The sequence below is a fragment of the Lonchura striata genome, chromosome Z (assembly GCF_046129695.1).
Source record: "Lonchura striata isolate bLonStr1 chromosome Z, bLonStr1.mat, whole genome shotgun sequence".
Lineage (NCBI taxonomy): Eukaryota > Metazoa > Chordata > Aves > Passeriformes > Estrildidae > Lonchura > Lonchura striata.
Window position 1 is genome coordinate 41,236,364 of NC_134642.1, and position 17,044 is coordinate 41,253,407.

At 39.3% G+C, this 17,044-nt stretch overlaps 1 protein-coding gene across 1 annotated transcript in view; it reads left to right on the forward strand.

Annotated features, from left to right (window-relative positions):
• Positions 1-110: 110 nt before the first annotated feature.
• KIF24 (kinesin family member 24) overlaps positions 111-17,044 on the forward strand; it is a 31,764-nt gene continuing 14,830 nt past the window's right edge. Inside the window, exons 1-7 of the mRNA XM_031507383.2 lie at positions 111-217; positions 2,450-2,532; positions 5,882-6,434; positions 9,666-9,855; positions 11,139-11,236; positions 12,617-12,832; positions 13,989-14,076. Coding sequence (XP_031363243.2) covers positions 5,896-6,434; positions 9,666-9,855; positions 11,139-11,236; positions 12,617-12,832; positions 13,989-14,076 — 1,131 coding nt within the window. The 5' untranslated portion in view covers positions 111-217; positions 2,450-2,532; positions 5,882-5,895. The remainder of the gene's footprint in view (positions 218-2,449; positions 2,533-5,881; positions 6,435-9,665; positions 9,856-11,138; positions 11,237-12,616; positions 12,833-13,988; positions 14,077-17,044) is intronic.

Genomic DNA, 17,044 nt, shown 5'->3' on the forward strand with positions numbered 1-17,044 from the left:
CAGCGAGGGCGGTAGCCACGCCCTTCTCGTCCGGGCTCCCCCGGCCCCGCCCCCGCACCCGAGGAGGCCTCGGATTGGCCTCTCGCCGGCGGAAGCGCCCCACCCGCCCCCCTCCCCTCTCCCTATTGGCTGGCTGTGCGCGCGAGGCTGCGCGCGGCGTTCGAAGCGCTGTTGCCAAGGAGACGCAGCCGAACGCCGCCGAGCGGCGCCATGGCCGGTGAGTGAGGGGGGAGCCCCTGAGGGGACGGCTCCAGCTGGGGCAGGGAGGGCTCCAGGGACATCGCCCCGACCGGCCCCACCGGGCTCTAGACGGGGAAGGGCCGTGCTGGGACAGCTCCGGGAAGGATGAGGCATGGGGCCCCCTGCACGGCGGAAGTCCGGACGCGTGGCACTTTGTTTAACTGCACTTTTATAGCTATAAAATACTTTTCAATTGTGTATTTTATCTATTTTACAGATAGCACGTAGTTTATATAACACGTAAAATATGTAAGTGCAATTAAAAATAGATATACATTATGCAAAAATTTCTAAAATACTTGAGTACTATTTAAAACAGTGTTAATATATATTTTTATAATATCTATGAAATATGTTTTTACGCTTATATTTTAAACTTTAAATAAAACGTTGAAATTATTAAAGAAACCATGATGGACGTTTGGTATATCCTGCTGGGAGGATGAGCTCAGGCACGGTTTTCAAATAATTGGCACCCTGCCATAACTCGTGGGTTATTTTCTCGGCGTGTGGTTGAATATTGGACACTTCTAATATTCAGTATCCCTGTGTTGGAGACTTTCCCTTCTTTGTGCAGCTGTTTCTGGCAGCTGTCAGGATCAGCTGTAGGATGGGGCCTATTCTGCTGAGGTCACCCGTCTATAATTAGTATGGAGAGAGGAATAAAACACTCTGAAATACTTTTTGGGGAAACAAAGAAAATCTCTTATATTCATTTGGTTGTCAGCCAATTTTAATGACATTAATTAGTGTGGCTAGAGCAATACAATACTCTGAAATGCTTTCTGGGGAAACAAAAAAATCCCCAATATTTAGTTGCTTGTAAGGTGGTTTTAATGACATTAATTGTTTTAGCAACTTCTTCAAGGTATGTCAGTGACAAGGGAAACCCCCTTTTCTTACTTGTTGCTGCAAGCAGCAGACTTGTGCCAAGCTCCAGCTGTAAAATTGCATTAAAACAATTTAGCATTAAAACCTTTTCCTCCTCTCCAGTTACTTATGCTGTACTGATGCTAAGTAAGTGGCTATCTATCAGTGCCCAGCTTCCAAACAGCTGAACACTTGTTCCAAGGAGCCATGGAATGTTTAATGCCCTGTTGTTTGCGTGCAGGGTAGAGTAATCCTATGATCTTCCAAAGGGATCTGCTGCAATGTCAATCACGGTTTCACAGATCCCTACCTGTTAAATTAAACTAAAATTCTGGGCTCGTTTTACAGTACAGATTATCTCTTATTGTGGAGCTTGTCTTAAAAAAGTGCAGCTGCAGCCTGACCCTGTTCTTCACAGGACCCTAATTCCCCAGGAATGGGGTCAGAATGACTAAAGGTAAAGGGTTTTGTGTGGTGGTCTCAGAAAGCAAGTTAGCCATTCACTTTTGGAGGGTTCAGTCAGATTTGGTTTTGGATCACCTTAAAAAAAAGAGCTTGATGTTCAAAGGAATCAGGAATGAAGGTGGATGGGTAGTGACACAAATTAATACCTTTCCCTTTTCCCTATTCATTCTTTGCTTCTGTATTTCAAGAAACGTGCAAATTCTTTGGCATGGGCAGGACCTGTGCTGAAGTTTTTTGGGGGGTAAAATGGTTGCAAGTAATGAGTACAGTGTGCTGCTGTAGTTGCTATCAGGAGAGAACACCCACCTGCTACACATTTACAAACTTTTAAAGCTCTTAAGTTTTATTTTTATAATGTACTTGCAGAGCACATTATAAAAAAGTTAAAAGAAAAGAAGGTAGTGTTTATGTTTTGTATGCTGATTAACATTTTCTATGTTTATCAAATACCCTTGAAAATCATGACTAATAAACTTATTTAGTGATCAGGCCAGAGTTAATGTTCAGAGTGGTTACCTTAGACTATATGCAGGACAAAATGTATCATTTGCATTTGTGGCAATGTCACGTAAGATTTCTTCACTTTATTTCCCTAATTTAAAGAATAGATATAATGACACGTGTTCTCTCTCAGTGGTGACACTCAGGAAATCATCTAAATCTGAAATTATCACTCTAAATAATCAAAAATTGTCAGGTCAATATGAGTGAGCTACAGTGGGAAAACTGTCCATGTGAGGGTTACTCAAGTGAATGGGGTGCTGAGATCTTTCATAAATCAGAAGTTAATAATGATCAAGATATAGTGGTTCTAGGCTGCTTTATTCTTAAAATAATCTCTATGGCACTTTTACATAATGTATTTTATACACAGTGATTGACAGTCACCAAGCATCTTCGAAGACCTTTCCTCCACCTTGAAAAGTGCATTGAGAAGGAAAAGATCTTGTGAAAGAGGTAATTAATAATTTGAAGCACTTTAAAATGGAGAGTCAGCACCTAGAGTGTAATTTTGCTGTAAGTTAATTTCTTTCAGGACAGAAAAATGTGGCCACTGCTTTCTTTTATTTACACTGACTTTTCTGGTTTTCATCAGCTGTACAACCTTTGAAAAACCTGTATTAGTGAAGCTGGGGAAGAGTTCTCTGATGACAAGCTGTGAGCTAATTCTGTGGCTAAGCTGCTCCCTTTTATATATCATTCTAATGCTTTTATTCAACGAGCACTTACACATTACCAGCATCTGGAAGCCTTTTAAGATCGTTGTAAAATGTCTCAGCATAAGAAACAAGTTGTAGAGAATTCATGGTTGCCACATAGAGATGTCAGGCTAGGTGCACATGGAGAATTTTACCTCCACACTCTCCTTTTTCTCAAAATATGTTACACCCAACTATTGCAAGAAGTCCTTGTCTTTTATCTCAACCCTGTTTTAAGTGAAGCTACCCATATCGTTGTGGGGAACAAGACCTAGGTTTTGATATGAAAAGAACACACTGAAGAATTGCATGTTTTTCTGCCTCATGACATATTATTCTCATGGATGAACAAACAAATAACTGAGGAATTGCTGGCTGTTACAAGACTAAAAGTCTTCTGCCTTTTTTTTGCCAGAAGATGGCATTAACTATATAGGATTCTGGAAAACCTCCTCTTAGTTTTCACAAAGCCAGTTTGTTTTGGTGAATTGTATATCTGTTAGGAAAAGCATCTTAAGACACAAAGATCCCTACAAGGTTGGATGAATTAAAGTATTCTTTCAATTAAGAGAAAGATATCCCTGTTGTTTAAAGCATCAGCAAACAAAAAGTGAGAAGTTTCTCTGGCCATGGTAGTTTTCCCTGAGCTCTTTCATGTTTGAACGACAAAAAATCTTTTAGCAATCCTAGTCTCGAAATTCAAAATGATCAGAAATGCTGATCCTCTCATTATGACAATGCCTAATTTTTTTTTTCCTGTGGTTCATTAATTTGTTACTCCTTTATTAGTGAACATAGTTTTTTTTTCCTAGCTTGTGAAATTCCTGTCCTGTCAATAAGGAGTCGATGGAGCTATCCCTGAAACCACTTAGATCCAGTAAGATTTATTCTATCTGAGAAGGCAGATCTCAGGTCTCATTAAGAGGCTAGGTCTCATTAAGAAACCATTTTGCTGCTTTCACATGACACAGAGTCTTAGCCAGTTAGCCACAGAGAGCTGCTTATATTGCTCTTGTAGGTTCTGCGGTACCTACATTACTTGGATTTTTCTAATGCTGAGCATTCTTCTGACTTGTCACTCCATATGATGTCAGCCTGTTATTTCTAGCTATTTAATTTTGTTTTATTTTTAATTAGAATCTTGACCTTCAAATTTGTAGTTCTCTTCCTTTGTCTGCTGTTCTTTTTTAAGAAAATGTTCTCCATTGTTTCTCTTTTTATTCTTTTTTTCTCTCTCCTGTGTTCACCATTACAATTTGAACAGAGGTTATCATTGAATTAGGGTCTCTGACACTCTGTATTTAATCTAAGGATATATAAAGATGTAGGTGTAATCTAGGATACAAACAGAGAGCAGACAAAGTAAATTTATTGGATTAGTTTTGTCTTTAACAGATTCTCAACACTTTTGAGATTGGCATCTTGGCCTTGAGTTCTAGCTGCTCCTTTCATCAAACAGAAGAAGTTTCCTATCACAGTGCACAACACCTGTACTGGTGTAACAGTACAGAATTTACATATCTGTAGATCTATATCTATATACATATACATATACACACATATATATAAGGTTTTACATCTAAAGCTACCTTATGTAAGAAAGGGAATTTTTTCCAAAATGTAATTCTTTAAAAGAACTCTCAGGTTCCTATGTGTTTTAACATGTTAGAGAAGTTGGCAAGTAGTGAATGCTTCTGAAACCCTTGCACACATATAGTCTCCCTGACCTCTGGGTTTGCTATCCTCTCTGTCAGTTTTGATTTCCCCCTCCCAGGATCTAGCAGGCTCAGCAGTGACTCTAACTTTACCTAAGGATTCAGAATCACATTACCTACACATTAAATAAATTCACTTATATATGAATTTTTTAATCTTGGAGTTTTTTGTTGCTGAATCTTACAATTTTACCTAAAGCATGGACTCTAAGTAATTTTAGATATTCTCTGCTGTACATTTTGGCCTCCATAATATCTTACACAGTCAGCACTTTATATATTAATATTTATGATTTTATTGTTGTTAGTTCTTCAACATAATGTATTAATTCATTACATGGACTCAAATTTGGGAATGAACTTATTTTCTTCTATAATGTCATTATAGAAAGCCTTGAAAATCCTCTCAAAGAATCTACCCTGAACTACAGAGAGGAAAACTTAAATAGCATGTTTTTGTTGAGTCTTACTGTGACCTCCAAACATGAGTTAGAGCAGTATTTGTTAAGGTCCTAGACTGAACAAAGATATGAGAAGGCAGTGGGCAACAAATACTTGAAGCGTTGTTGTTTTATGGAACTTTTTGTGTTTTATAGAAGAAGTAAAAATATCTGCAGATATTAATCCATCAGAATACAAACAGCTGCACCATGCATTTGCCACTAAGACATAAGTGAAGAAGTTGGGGGATACTTTTCAATGATTCATGTTTCTTTTTTGGGTTTCCCAAGAATGTAAGTATGGCATTCCAGTGTCATATATAGATTTAGAGAAATACTGTCTTTCAGATTTTCCATTTTTCTGTCATGGAAACTCAGAAATGCTCATAGGATTCATAACATAAAAGGTACACTGCAAAACTACAACTTTGCTATAGTTCATCTGTTAGATGAATGGTTTTAATTAGGCAGCTTGAGGTGAGGACAAGTGTAGTTTTTTTCTCTTCTGGTTAGTTAACCAGGGGTAGCTGAACTATGATAGGCCATGTGCCTTGATACTAAATTGTCTGTCTAAAATTAGGCATTTTACATTCTATAGCTTGAGGACAGGGTTTCAGTAGTTGTGGCATTCATCAAGTAGACATCAGGCGTGTAGGAACTCTGTGGCAGTGAGTAATATTGCCTTGTGCACTTCTTACATGTTGTGTATTGTATATAATTTTAAAATATAATTTCCTGGATAAAATATTTGTTTTATGTTTTACTTTATTGTTGTCACTGCTATTTTCTTTAGTGTTTGTCAGTCTAGTGTATGGTAAACTTGGAGTTAAACAAGCTGCTATCCTAACTGCAAGTAATGTCATCAGGAAACATGCAGTTTCTTCATTAGTTAACTTTGTCAGATGTGATGTTTGATATTATTCTAATGTTTATTTTGTTTGATTTCTTGTAGGCTCTAGGTTGAAGATGGCATCATGCCTTTATGAATGCCTTTGTGAAGCAGAACTTGAAAAATACTTCCCCCACTTTGCTGCCTTTGGTCTTCAGAAAATTGATGAGCTTGCCAAAGTTTCCATGGAAGATTACACCAAACTGGGGGTCCATGATGTAAATGACCTCAAACGTCTTTTCCAGCTCATAAGAATAATCAAAATTATGCGACGAGAAGATGCTGCAGACTTAAGCAAGCAAGATTTTCAAACACATGGCCTTTTCATTCAGCCTCAGGTGACCAAGTCAGGACCCTATAGACAGCTGCGTTTTGAGTCCTTCTGTGAAGAAAATGATGGAACAGTTAAAGACTCTGAATCTGAATTGTATAATTTACCTGATTTCAGTGCCAATGAAAAGAAGGACAGTGTAGGGGAAATGCTGGGACACATTCCACCACATGATTCAGAGCCAATCAAATTAACTGGAAGAGACCTAAATATTCCTGGAATAGGTACAAAAGATGACCTGAGCTGTCCAACAGTTTCTGATGATATTGCTCATATCTGTATCAGGTAATAATCACTCACCTTTATTTTGCTAATAATTCAGATTAGTCATAATTGATTCTTTCTTAATTATGGAGTAGAATCTGTCTTGCTCACCTCCAAGTAAGAAATTCAAGCACTACAGAGCAATGCAAAGTCTTACAGACAAGAGAGCATTTGCAACTCTCCAGAAGGAATCATCTGAATTTGACCAGCTGCTACTCACCAAGGTTGTCTAAGAATAGTCTTTATTGTCTTTCAGGATTTAAGGCTTTTTTTTTCTTGGTATTTGAGCCAATCTTTGTCTTTCCATGGGACTATTTTTTAAAACATTATTTTTCCAAAATATGGCATTGCCTGTTGTTAAATTTGTCAAGCTTTTCTTGGTAAAAAGGATACAGGCTGTGATGGCTATATTTGTTCATAAAGAAATTTCTGAACTGAAGCTTTAAAAGGAAGCAGAATTAATACAGCTGGGAAGGGCTACAGACCTGGTGGTGAGAGGGATGCCTTGCAGCTGCTCCTTAGGCATGTGATATGTAACTTCCATACTTTTCCCAGTGTTTGATACTGGAGGGGCTGGGGTTATCATGAACCACTGGTAGATCTACCCTGGCAACATTTTTAAAGCACCAAATATTTTTTTTTCCTGATTCAGCAGCAGAGCACGTACGCCTCTGCACATGTAATACCAGTATCTAGCTTGTTGCAATGCAGTCATGGTAGTTAATATGCAATGAAAAGAGGTAGTTTTATGAAGTCAGGTCTGGTCTGGGAAGGCTGTGGGGAAAGATTTGGTACAGGGAAAGATCCATGGAGTTGAGGTGTCAAATACAGCTCCCACCAAGACTGCATGTAGTCTGGAGGGATAGATGCTGCTGCCACGGTAGAAAAGTACTAAGGTGATGTAGTAAGTAGAGCACTTAAACTGTGAAAGATAAGACAAAGGTTTATAACTCTCCTTGACTGGAAAAAAAAAAATTATTCCCACCTTGTGGAGAAGTGCACTAGCTTCCAATATATATTGATACCTGGGTGCATTCTCTGTCTCTCCTGGAAGAGCCAATGTGCAGCTAAAAGGACAGGATTTATAATGTTGGCAAATTAAAAAATGATACATTATTAAAGCTAATGGCTCAAGTAAAGACATTAAAGATTTTTAATCCTGCAATAGAGACATGTTCTTCATTGTTCACTCTTTCCTTGTTCTCTTCTTTTGTAAGCACATTCTTCTGTACCAAGCATTATGGCTCATCTTGTGGGTTTTCTGCATTCTCCTCCTTGATATGCCTCAACTTAATATTCTCATGTTTGGAGAGTTGTGCATTTCAGGCAGGCTTGGAGCAGCATGAGCAAACTCAGGTTTGTGATTCCTGTTTTGCAAGTGCTTAACTGCTTTGCTGAATCCATCCATTCCCATGTCACCTTGTGATCTGACCATTGTGAAGGCTTATCTAGTCTCATCTATGAGAAATATTGGAAAGCACAGACATGATTTCAGATAGCAGAAAGACAAAGAGCTCTTTTAATATGTTGAAATTTATTTTGAACTTGTGCACAGCAAGTAACTTGATTTTGCAAAGATGTAATTGTCCTTCTGACATATTATTTAGTCAGATTTCTGATGACCTGTGTCATCGCTTTTGTTTGATTTTTTCCTAGTGATGAAAAATTATTTTATTATAAAATAAAAATTATATTTTAAAAGAGATGTAAGAAATACAAACTTTAGGTTCAGCATACGTAATTAATATGCATTCTATTCCCATACAAAATATACTCAACAGAATGTGCCTCTGTACTAGAGAAAATTATTCATTTTTTCTCATTAATAGAGTCTCTAAATTTTCAATTTTTCTTTTCTCCAAATAATGCAATCCTTTCCACTTCAAGCTCTTAGAGCACAACAGGCTTTTGCTGCAGGTCACCAGCTACACACTCTGGCACAAGAATTAAACTTCAGAGCGTCTGATCATTTGTTGGACAACATTTGGTGCCTAGTGATATGCCTAAGCTCACATCAGCTTATGAAGCATCTTATTTCAAGTGTCATTGCCTTTCTTTTCCAGCAAAAGAATTTTCCATCCAAATGCACAGCCTGATCCTGGACTGCATGGGAAAGCTGTACTAAAATTAAAGGGACTCTAGTGACAAGTAAAGATTGCTCATGTGTGGTCTTCAAAGACATATCTTTAAATTTAAGTCTGCATCTCATGTGCTTCTGGGGAATCATGGAACACAGCAGCAATGACGTCACATGCCTTTATGAGGTGTTAATGAGATGTTGAGTTACTTGTGGGTTACAATTTGTTAGACAACTGGTATATATATGTTTTCAGTTTCTGTGCTAAGAGATTTTGGCATCTGGACGGTGTGCCAGAAACACTGCTCTTGGGCAAGTTTGGGCTTGATTATTTGAAATGCAAATCCAGGCGGAAAATTGTTACTGACTTGGCTGAAGACAGCTTGAAGAAGGGAGAGATATATTGAATACACTTTGGTTAATTCAAGCCTATTCAATTAACAAAATGCTGTACGCAGCAGATTAATCAATGAAACATGAAATTACCTCCTATTTCCTCCTATTTTTAGTCTGGAACGGGACTAAAGTAAAATTGCTGAAACATAAGAGTGCAACTTTGTTTATGGTCTGAAACTACATAACCTTTTTATGAAAAAGGACCAAAGGGGAAACAAGGATGAGATCAGTATATAATTTTTTTTTTTTTGACCTGAACAGGAACATGGTGATACTATCTCATTTGCCAGTTTGAGTCATTTACTTGTAACCAGTTGGACGGTCTATAATGGGAAGAAAAAGGTCAGCATTAGAGGAAAAGTAACTAAGTATTGTATATTTTCCTTTTCAAGATCTATTCACACTTTCATTGCACATGATTAAGTGACTGATCATGAGTGCAAATAATTTCAGCAAGATTTAATTTCAGTACATTAACTTGGATATTATGCCAGCTTCCATCTCATGTTTGTGTGCAACTGAAAATATGTCGTTCGGCAGCAAGTTCAGGAGTGTAGCTGTACAAACATAACTATTCCTTTAACAGAAGTGTACAGGAAGCACCAGTCTGTTTAGGTAAAAGCATCAGAAACTGCATAATGAAAAAATGAGGTATGTTATGGAGTTTTTTGATAGGCATTAACAGCAGAAACATTCTGTGATAAATGTAACAAATTCAAGCATATTCTAGATGCTCTTGTAACCTGATTTTAAATGTGGACCTCCGTTATTGGTTGTAGCTCCAATACTTTCGACAAAGAGACTCCATGGACAGAGAGTGAAAAAATCAGAGTGTGTGTCCGAAAACGTCCTCTCTGCCAGAGGGAGGAGAGACATGGGGAGTCTAATATAATCACAGTGGAAGATAAGGAAACCCTAATTCTCCACCAGAAGAAGGAGGCAGTTGATCTTACACAATACATTTTACAGGTAACATCCTCCATTGAAGGTTGTGCTTATGGGCCAGTCACTTGCATGGAAGCGTAGAGTTTATTGTGCCTGGAGTTTCCATGAGAGAAAACAGAAAAGGACTCTTAGTGTTTCTTACACTGAAATAGGTGGTGAGCTTTTGTTTTATCTCAGAGTTGTCTATATTTGAGTTGCTTTGAGTTGATTTATGCCAGACTGCGCCAGCAAAACCGAGCCTGGAATTTTAAGATCTAGAGCTATGTCTCTTGCAACTTTCTTTGTATGTGGCAAAATAAATCCTCTGCTACATGCCATTGCTGCAGGAGAAATCCCTGCTGATGGCTTTCCAGAGTGAGGAGTTCCCTTTCCACTGTTTAAGCACTGTGGATCTGTTTCAGTGAATCATACACACCCTCATCCCCTCCCTTCCATTTTTCTCAAAAGCTTTGGAAAATTAAGTTCCCGTTTGTCTTTGTCTCTTAATCCCAAATACTTTGTGCTGTCATAGTTCAAATTCTCACTTGTGATTGACAGCACCAGGAACAGAACTGATTTGTAGAGGCAGAAAGCTATTCTTGTTATGCTGAGTGTTATTTTTACAACTGGGGCCCTAGGAACAACTGTTCGAAGTATCTGGTAAAATTTCAGATATCTCTCAGACCCAGTTCATGTGCCACCTTTTACAGTGAGACACATGCTGAATCATTTCCACAGACCCTGTTTTTTTGAGTCTGATCTGGAGTGTGGGAAGTTTTGATTTTCTTGCCCCCTTTTGAGTTCAGACAATGTAGCTTTGCTTAGGAACAGCTTGTTCCTTCTTTGGCACAAAACTTTTTAATAACAGAGGCGATTAATAACACCTAAGTCACAAATAAGAACTAATTTTGAGAAAGTCAAGAGTTGACTCAGTTCATTTTACTGTTAGAGTCTGACAGTACATCTGTAGGCTGATTCATTTAATGAATAGGTTTTCTTTAATTAGTGGTTTTTTTTTTTTTTTTTTTTTTTTTTTTTTTTTTTTTGTTAAAAGGCTCTGGTATGTTATGTTTCAGAATTATGGGAAATTGATGCATTTTTGTTTCCTTCTCCCCCCCCACCCGCCCCCACCCCTACCCTGAATCTCTTGACTGGTGTGTTCCTACCTGAGTTGTGTTGCATATTAAGTGTGCTAGATCACTCTCTACCTAATCCAAACCATGTGAAGCCACTGGAAAGACTTCTGTTATTTCATTTTATCTTTGAATGGAATTGGAGGGGAAGTGAAACCTATTCATTCTCATGTAAAGATTATCTTTGTTTTTCAGCATGTTTTTTATTTTGATGAAGTCTTTGAGGAGACATGTACCAATGAGGATGTGTATATGAAGACAGCTTATCCTCTCATTCAGCATATTTTTAATGGGTAGGGCATTCAGCACTTACACTGGTTATTTTTTGTTTTGTTGTTTTCCAATTTTATGTGTATGCCTGAACTTTCCTTAATGCTTTTGATCTTCTGAAACGTATCTTCATTTCACTTTTGCCACATGCCTTCCCCCTTTCTGAACATCTTTCATTGCAATTTTTACAAAAATAAATCAGGAAAAGCTTTCTTCACACTAGGTGACTAATCTCAATTACAGAAGAAAGTTAAATTGAACCTCAGTAGCAACAAATTGATAACATGATCAGCCTACAATAAGCATGTATCCCAGGATTTCTGAGTTTTCATCTTCACTCTAACAAAGGCTCCTGTGTGGCAGAGCACACTCATCTGTAGAGAAATAATATTACTTTTCTTTCCTGAGACTACTGAGAGATATTTTACATGTATTTTTACAATCTGGGCCCTAGGAACAACTGTTTGGAGTATCTGGTAAAATTTCAGATATCTCTTAGACCCAGTTCATGTGCCACCTTTTACAGTGGGAACATGCTGAATCAGTTCCACAAACCCAGCTTTTGCACAGTTCACAAGGCAATAGAAATGATGAATAACCTTGTGATTTATTTTTATTGATTTATATTTGCTTAGAGGTTTAATTGTAATTACATAGTTCCTGATTAATGGGAAATTTATGGTAGCTTTACAGGAGACATCTTATCTCTATGCGAGGCCATATATATTGAATACATACTTTAATATAATTACTTTTTTGAGTCTTTGAAGGAAAATATTACTTATCCATGCTAAAAATTAACAAAATTGAGTATTCTGTTACTGAAAATCTCCAAGTATCATCAATGGAGACAGAATACCATGCTCTTGAGAAAAGGAAAGTGAGAAAGGAGAATGAGGCTTGCACTTTGCTGTGTAATAATCACTAAAGCCACAATTCACATTACTGCTAGTCCAGTAATGCCACGAGAAGAGATTATGCTATTTTTTTTCCCCAGCTTTCCCCTTACTTTTCCATTCCTCCTGCTGGCATTTATTTAATCTGACACCATGGTGAGGCCAGTCTAGAATCTAAACTGGCAAGGAATTGTTCACTGTGATTACTGCAGCCATCCATTTTTACTCATTCCTCCGCCAGGAGTACTGAATCAGGTACAAAGTCTTTTTATTGAGGGCGGCAGGGAAAGGAAAAGAAAGGATGAGAGCCAGCACCCTGTGCCATATCAGATCTCCACAGGGTATACTTGGAAATCAATGTTAAGCATTCTGTAGTTTCCCAGAGAGGATAGCAGGCCAAACCTCTTTGCTAAGGGGCCACTATAGATAGATACCAGCACTGCAGAATATTATTTAATAGATATTAATTAATCAGATGTGGCACTAAACACTATACTGTCTTCACAGAGGCAATGCAACTTGCTTTGCATACGGGCAGACTGGAGCTGGCAAGACTTACACCATGATAGGGACTCACCAGAACCCAGGACTCTATGCCCTGGCTGCCCAGGACATCTTCAGGCACCTGGAAGCATCACCATCCAGGAAAGATCTTATTGTTCTGATCAGTTTTTATGAGATCTACTGCAGACAGCTTTATGACCTGCTAAATGGAAGGAAAAGGTATTTAAGAAAAAATATTATTCCCTACTAGCCTGCAGTTTGATTCAATTGGTTACTGTTTGGAAATCAATTACTGCTTTCATGCAATTACATTTAACATACTAGCATTTACAGCAACTGTTACATATTTAATTAGGGTCATTCACATGAGATACTTAGGGAGGATAGCAAGATCTGACAGTTGATTTTGTGACATTGGTAGGGACTCCTGGTTTGTTGTTTGGGCGAAAAATAAGGACTTAGGTTTGAGATACAAGCTCAGTCTCTTGCTTACACTGTAATAAGATAATAGCTGGACATCCATAGGTAGAGAAACAAGCTTCTTGTGGCCAGAAGTTCCTGTCTTAAAATCATAGAACATTTTGAGAAGGAACCGTAAAGATTATCTTGTTCCACCTCTACTGCCCTGGGCAGGGACAACTTCCACTAGACCAGGTTGCTCAGAACCCCATCCAACCTGGCCTTGAATGTTTTTGGGCATGGGACATCCACAACTAGTTTGGACAGCCTGTCATGTGTCAACCATTGTGGAGTCCTTGTCTTTCCCTGATCAAGCATAAATCTGGAGGAGGCTGTTCCTCCTGCTGTGCCAGTGGGGATTTGACTCTTGCCAATCCAGCCTCTGAAGATCCTACATGCTTGATCTCCTACATGCTTGACTCTGCAGAACTTGCTCACCTTCTCCCTGGGCACCTTCACCTGACAGCCCACTGACTCAGCCCAGCAAGCCTCTGGAGGGGATGCTGAAATATGATTCTAAGGCTGTAGGAGTTGTGCAAAAATGTTTTAAATGCTGTGCAAAAACCCTTAGAATACAAATAGAACAAAATTTACAGTTGGATGAGGACTTAGAGGAGCCTGAGATGTAGTTTAAAGGGAGACAGTTACTCTAAAATGTAAATGTGCTAATTTACTTCCCCGCCTTATTGTATTCTTAAACTAGCAGAAATGCAGGGCTAATGTCTCTTTAGCAGTGAAATGTCAGTGGTAGTTGTTATAAATCAGGTACTTCTTCAGCTCTGAAAATGAATCACAGCAGGGTCTCTCTCCTGACAGTAGCCTTGACTGCTTTTTCTCAGTGTCACAGCACAGACGTGTTTTCATTGCTGCTTTCTAAGATTTCAGATACCTCCTTTTTGCACTATTCTCTTGTCAGGCTTTTTGCAAGAGAAGATGGCAAGCACGTTGTTCAGATAGCTGGACTCCAGGAGGTTCGGGTGGATTCCGTAGATCAGCTGTTGGAGGTAATGTTTGAGATTCATTCCTTGTCTTCTGCAGCCCAATTTGTTTATTTGTGAGGTGTGTCACTTGCAGAGGTTATTTATTGTGTATGTTCCTGTTTAAGGCCCTAAAATTGGCAATCCCAGCAGGGCACCAAGGGGCTCTATTCATTGTGGCCCCTTCAATTCAAAAGTGCCTTTATTTATTGAGTTGTTTCTTGTGTTAGCCACATGCAAGTAGTTGATTCACAGCTGTCACTTCTGCTGCCATTCCATAGGGAAACATCCTAGAAGCTAAATAGTGTCCCAGTAAGGGACCTTGAAAGCTGGATATGTATTTTCCCCCAGTGTGGTGTGTCTTGTGGTTCTATTAATTTAGATTTTTGTATATAAAAGATATGTGGTTTTGGCACAGAATATAAAATTTGAAAATTATTAGAAACACAAATTAGAACATACTTAAGATTGAGATATTTGGTCTGAATTAGGATTAAAATACTGCTTACATGTGTGCATGACAATAACCCAAGTAAAATTCAGATCTTTAAAGAGTAGCTCACATTTGCCAAGAACAATGTTTCAGTTTTCTTCTCTACCTGGCTGAGCCCAGAAAGGCAGAAAGGACACTGGCAAATTTTTTGTATTTTCCTGCAACAAGCAAGCTGATTAAATCTACTTTCTATTTACCCTGACTTTGCACAATTTAAATCTTTTTTTTTTTTTTTTTTTTTGGTAAGGAAGTGTTAATTACAAGTGCCTGATACTGTAACTGGCCCATTAAAATTGTCATAGTGTTGTCCACTGATATTGCACTTAATTTAGTTGTTCATCTTCCCATTAACTCCAAGCTTTAGGACAAGCTGGTGATGCTTCTGCTAGTTGGAGTGCAAATTTACTATATGGTTGATGTACAGTTCCTTGGTATTATCACATTCCACTCACAGAAGAGCTATTAAATTACTTAATTGTTACAGAGATCCTGGGGGGAAAATACATTGTCCACAGGCCCTTTTGAACACAGAAATGTCACTGTCTTGGCTCACAACTTCTGAGTGCTCTGCAACAGATATATGGAAAGAGCTTTGAACACATCCTTGGTTATTCACTATTATTGATGTTGGCTTTGATTCAGAAATTATCTTTGCTTAACACTGATATAAAGCTCAGAAGCTGCAGTGGGTGGTTATGTTGCTCATTGAGAACTGGCCCCTGAAAAGGATGAATTATTCACATCTATCATCTGAGAATGTATTGATTTTGCTAGGCAATATTCTGATTTGTTCCTGCAACCAGAAGCAAAATTAATGGCTTTTCTATGAATGCTCTGCTGCAGTCAATGTTAGACTTTGTGCAACAGTGTTGCTTCTCTTTCGACCGCCACTTTGCTCTCGGGGGTTTCTCGCCGCTGTCCCCCGTCCCTCCCCGGCCCCCCGGGACCCTCCGGCTAGCTGTCCCCTCCGGGGCCGGGGTTTTCCGCGGTCCCGCTGCCCTGGGCTTACCAGGCAGCGGCTGGGTTAGCACGGTCCGAGCTGCGGCGCTGCCTCAGTCGCCGCAAGGGTTCGAGATAAAGAGACCAAGAGAGACCAATGGTATGCTTGTCCAGAGAGATTGTATTGCCTGAAGCATTGCAGTGACCAAAGGCCCTGGGCTATTGCCCAGATACAGTTTTATACAGCAAAATTAAGAGATAAGGTCTTAAACAATAGAGACAGTGTTCAGCTAAGGCACATCAGAACCACCCCAGGGGCCAGGTCCAATGGGAACTGCTCAGGGGTGGGGAGAAGGGGGCCTACAGAGGAATGCTGAAGCGGGACTTTCCCGAAACAGTGGAGCATACATAAATGTATCTTTTCCCTCAGTTTCTCATTCCCAAAGCCTTTCTAAAACAATGGGGCATACATGAATGTATCCTTTTCCTCAGTTTACCATTCCCAAGGCCTTTCTAAAACCTTCCTCCACGCTACCATGCCAGCATGACTGCAACAATTCCCCGCTTTTCAATTACTAAGATGAACGATGCCTTGGGAGAAGGTAAACTGTGGCTCTTAAACTGCAGTGTCTTTCTGCTTGTCGTCTTCCCACCAATCGCTTTCCGTGGTGGCAGCAGCGATGAAAACCGGCGCAGAAGCCTTCGGCTTCGAGGTGATGACCTTGGAGACGTTCCGCTTCAGAATCCCAAATGCTAACAGAACTAAAAACAATGCAACTAGAAAGTAAAAGATGTCTTTTAAAAGAGACACTGCCCACCCAGAAAGGTCTCAGTCTTTGAACAGATTTTTAAACCAATCCTCATTTTCTTGCTTCACATTCCCAATGAGGCTTCTCATTTCCTGAATGGACGAGTGGACACTCTGTCCTTTAGATGACAGATCAAAACAACACAACCCATCAAATTCTTTACATCCATGACCATGTGCCAACAGCAGGAAATCAATAGCTGCCCTATTTTGGAGGGTAGCCTTTCTGGTTATTTCCTCGTCTTCTAGGAGGTCACTCAGGGCTGCTGATGTTAAATTTGCCTGCTTGGTCACCCAGCATCCTAGATTGCCTAATTCACTCAATGCTTTGGCTGCTGCAACCCATGGTAAAAACACAGAGACAGCAACTCTTTTGGATTTTGCCCAATGATAAATTTCTGCATCACAATGTTCATCAAATTGGCTTGCACTCCGCTTAGTAATTTTTTTCCCACTTCTTGCTTGCCCAATTGGAATTTGGGTCATGTTGGGGGAAGCAAGGGTCAGATGCCCAAAAGTACATGGACCTCCAATAAGACGAGATGGGATTTCTGGGTATGCTCTGTCCCCACAGATAAGAAACATTCCCTTGTCCAGCTTGCGTGGACGGAAATCAGTGGTGGATGCAAATTTCAGCTTGTAGACAGCTGTGCACCATTGACCTGCTCTGAATTCTACCTTGTACTGTTTGACATGCTCATATAATTTTACTTCTTTGGTTGGGGAAAAATCAAATTGAATGCAAAACTCAGCTT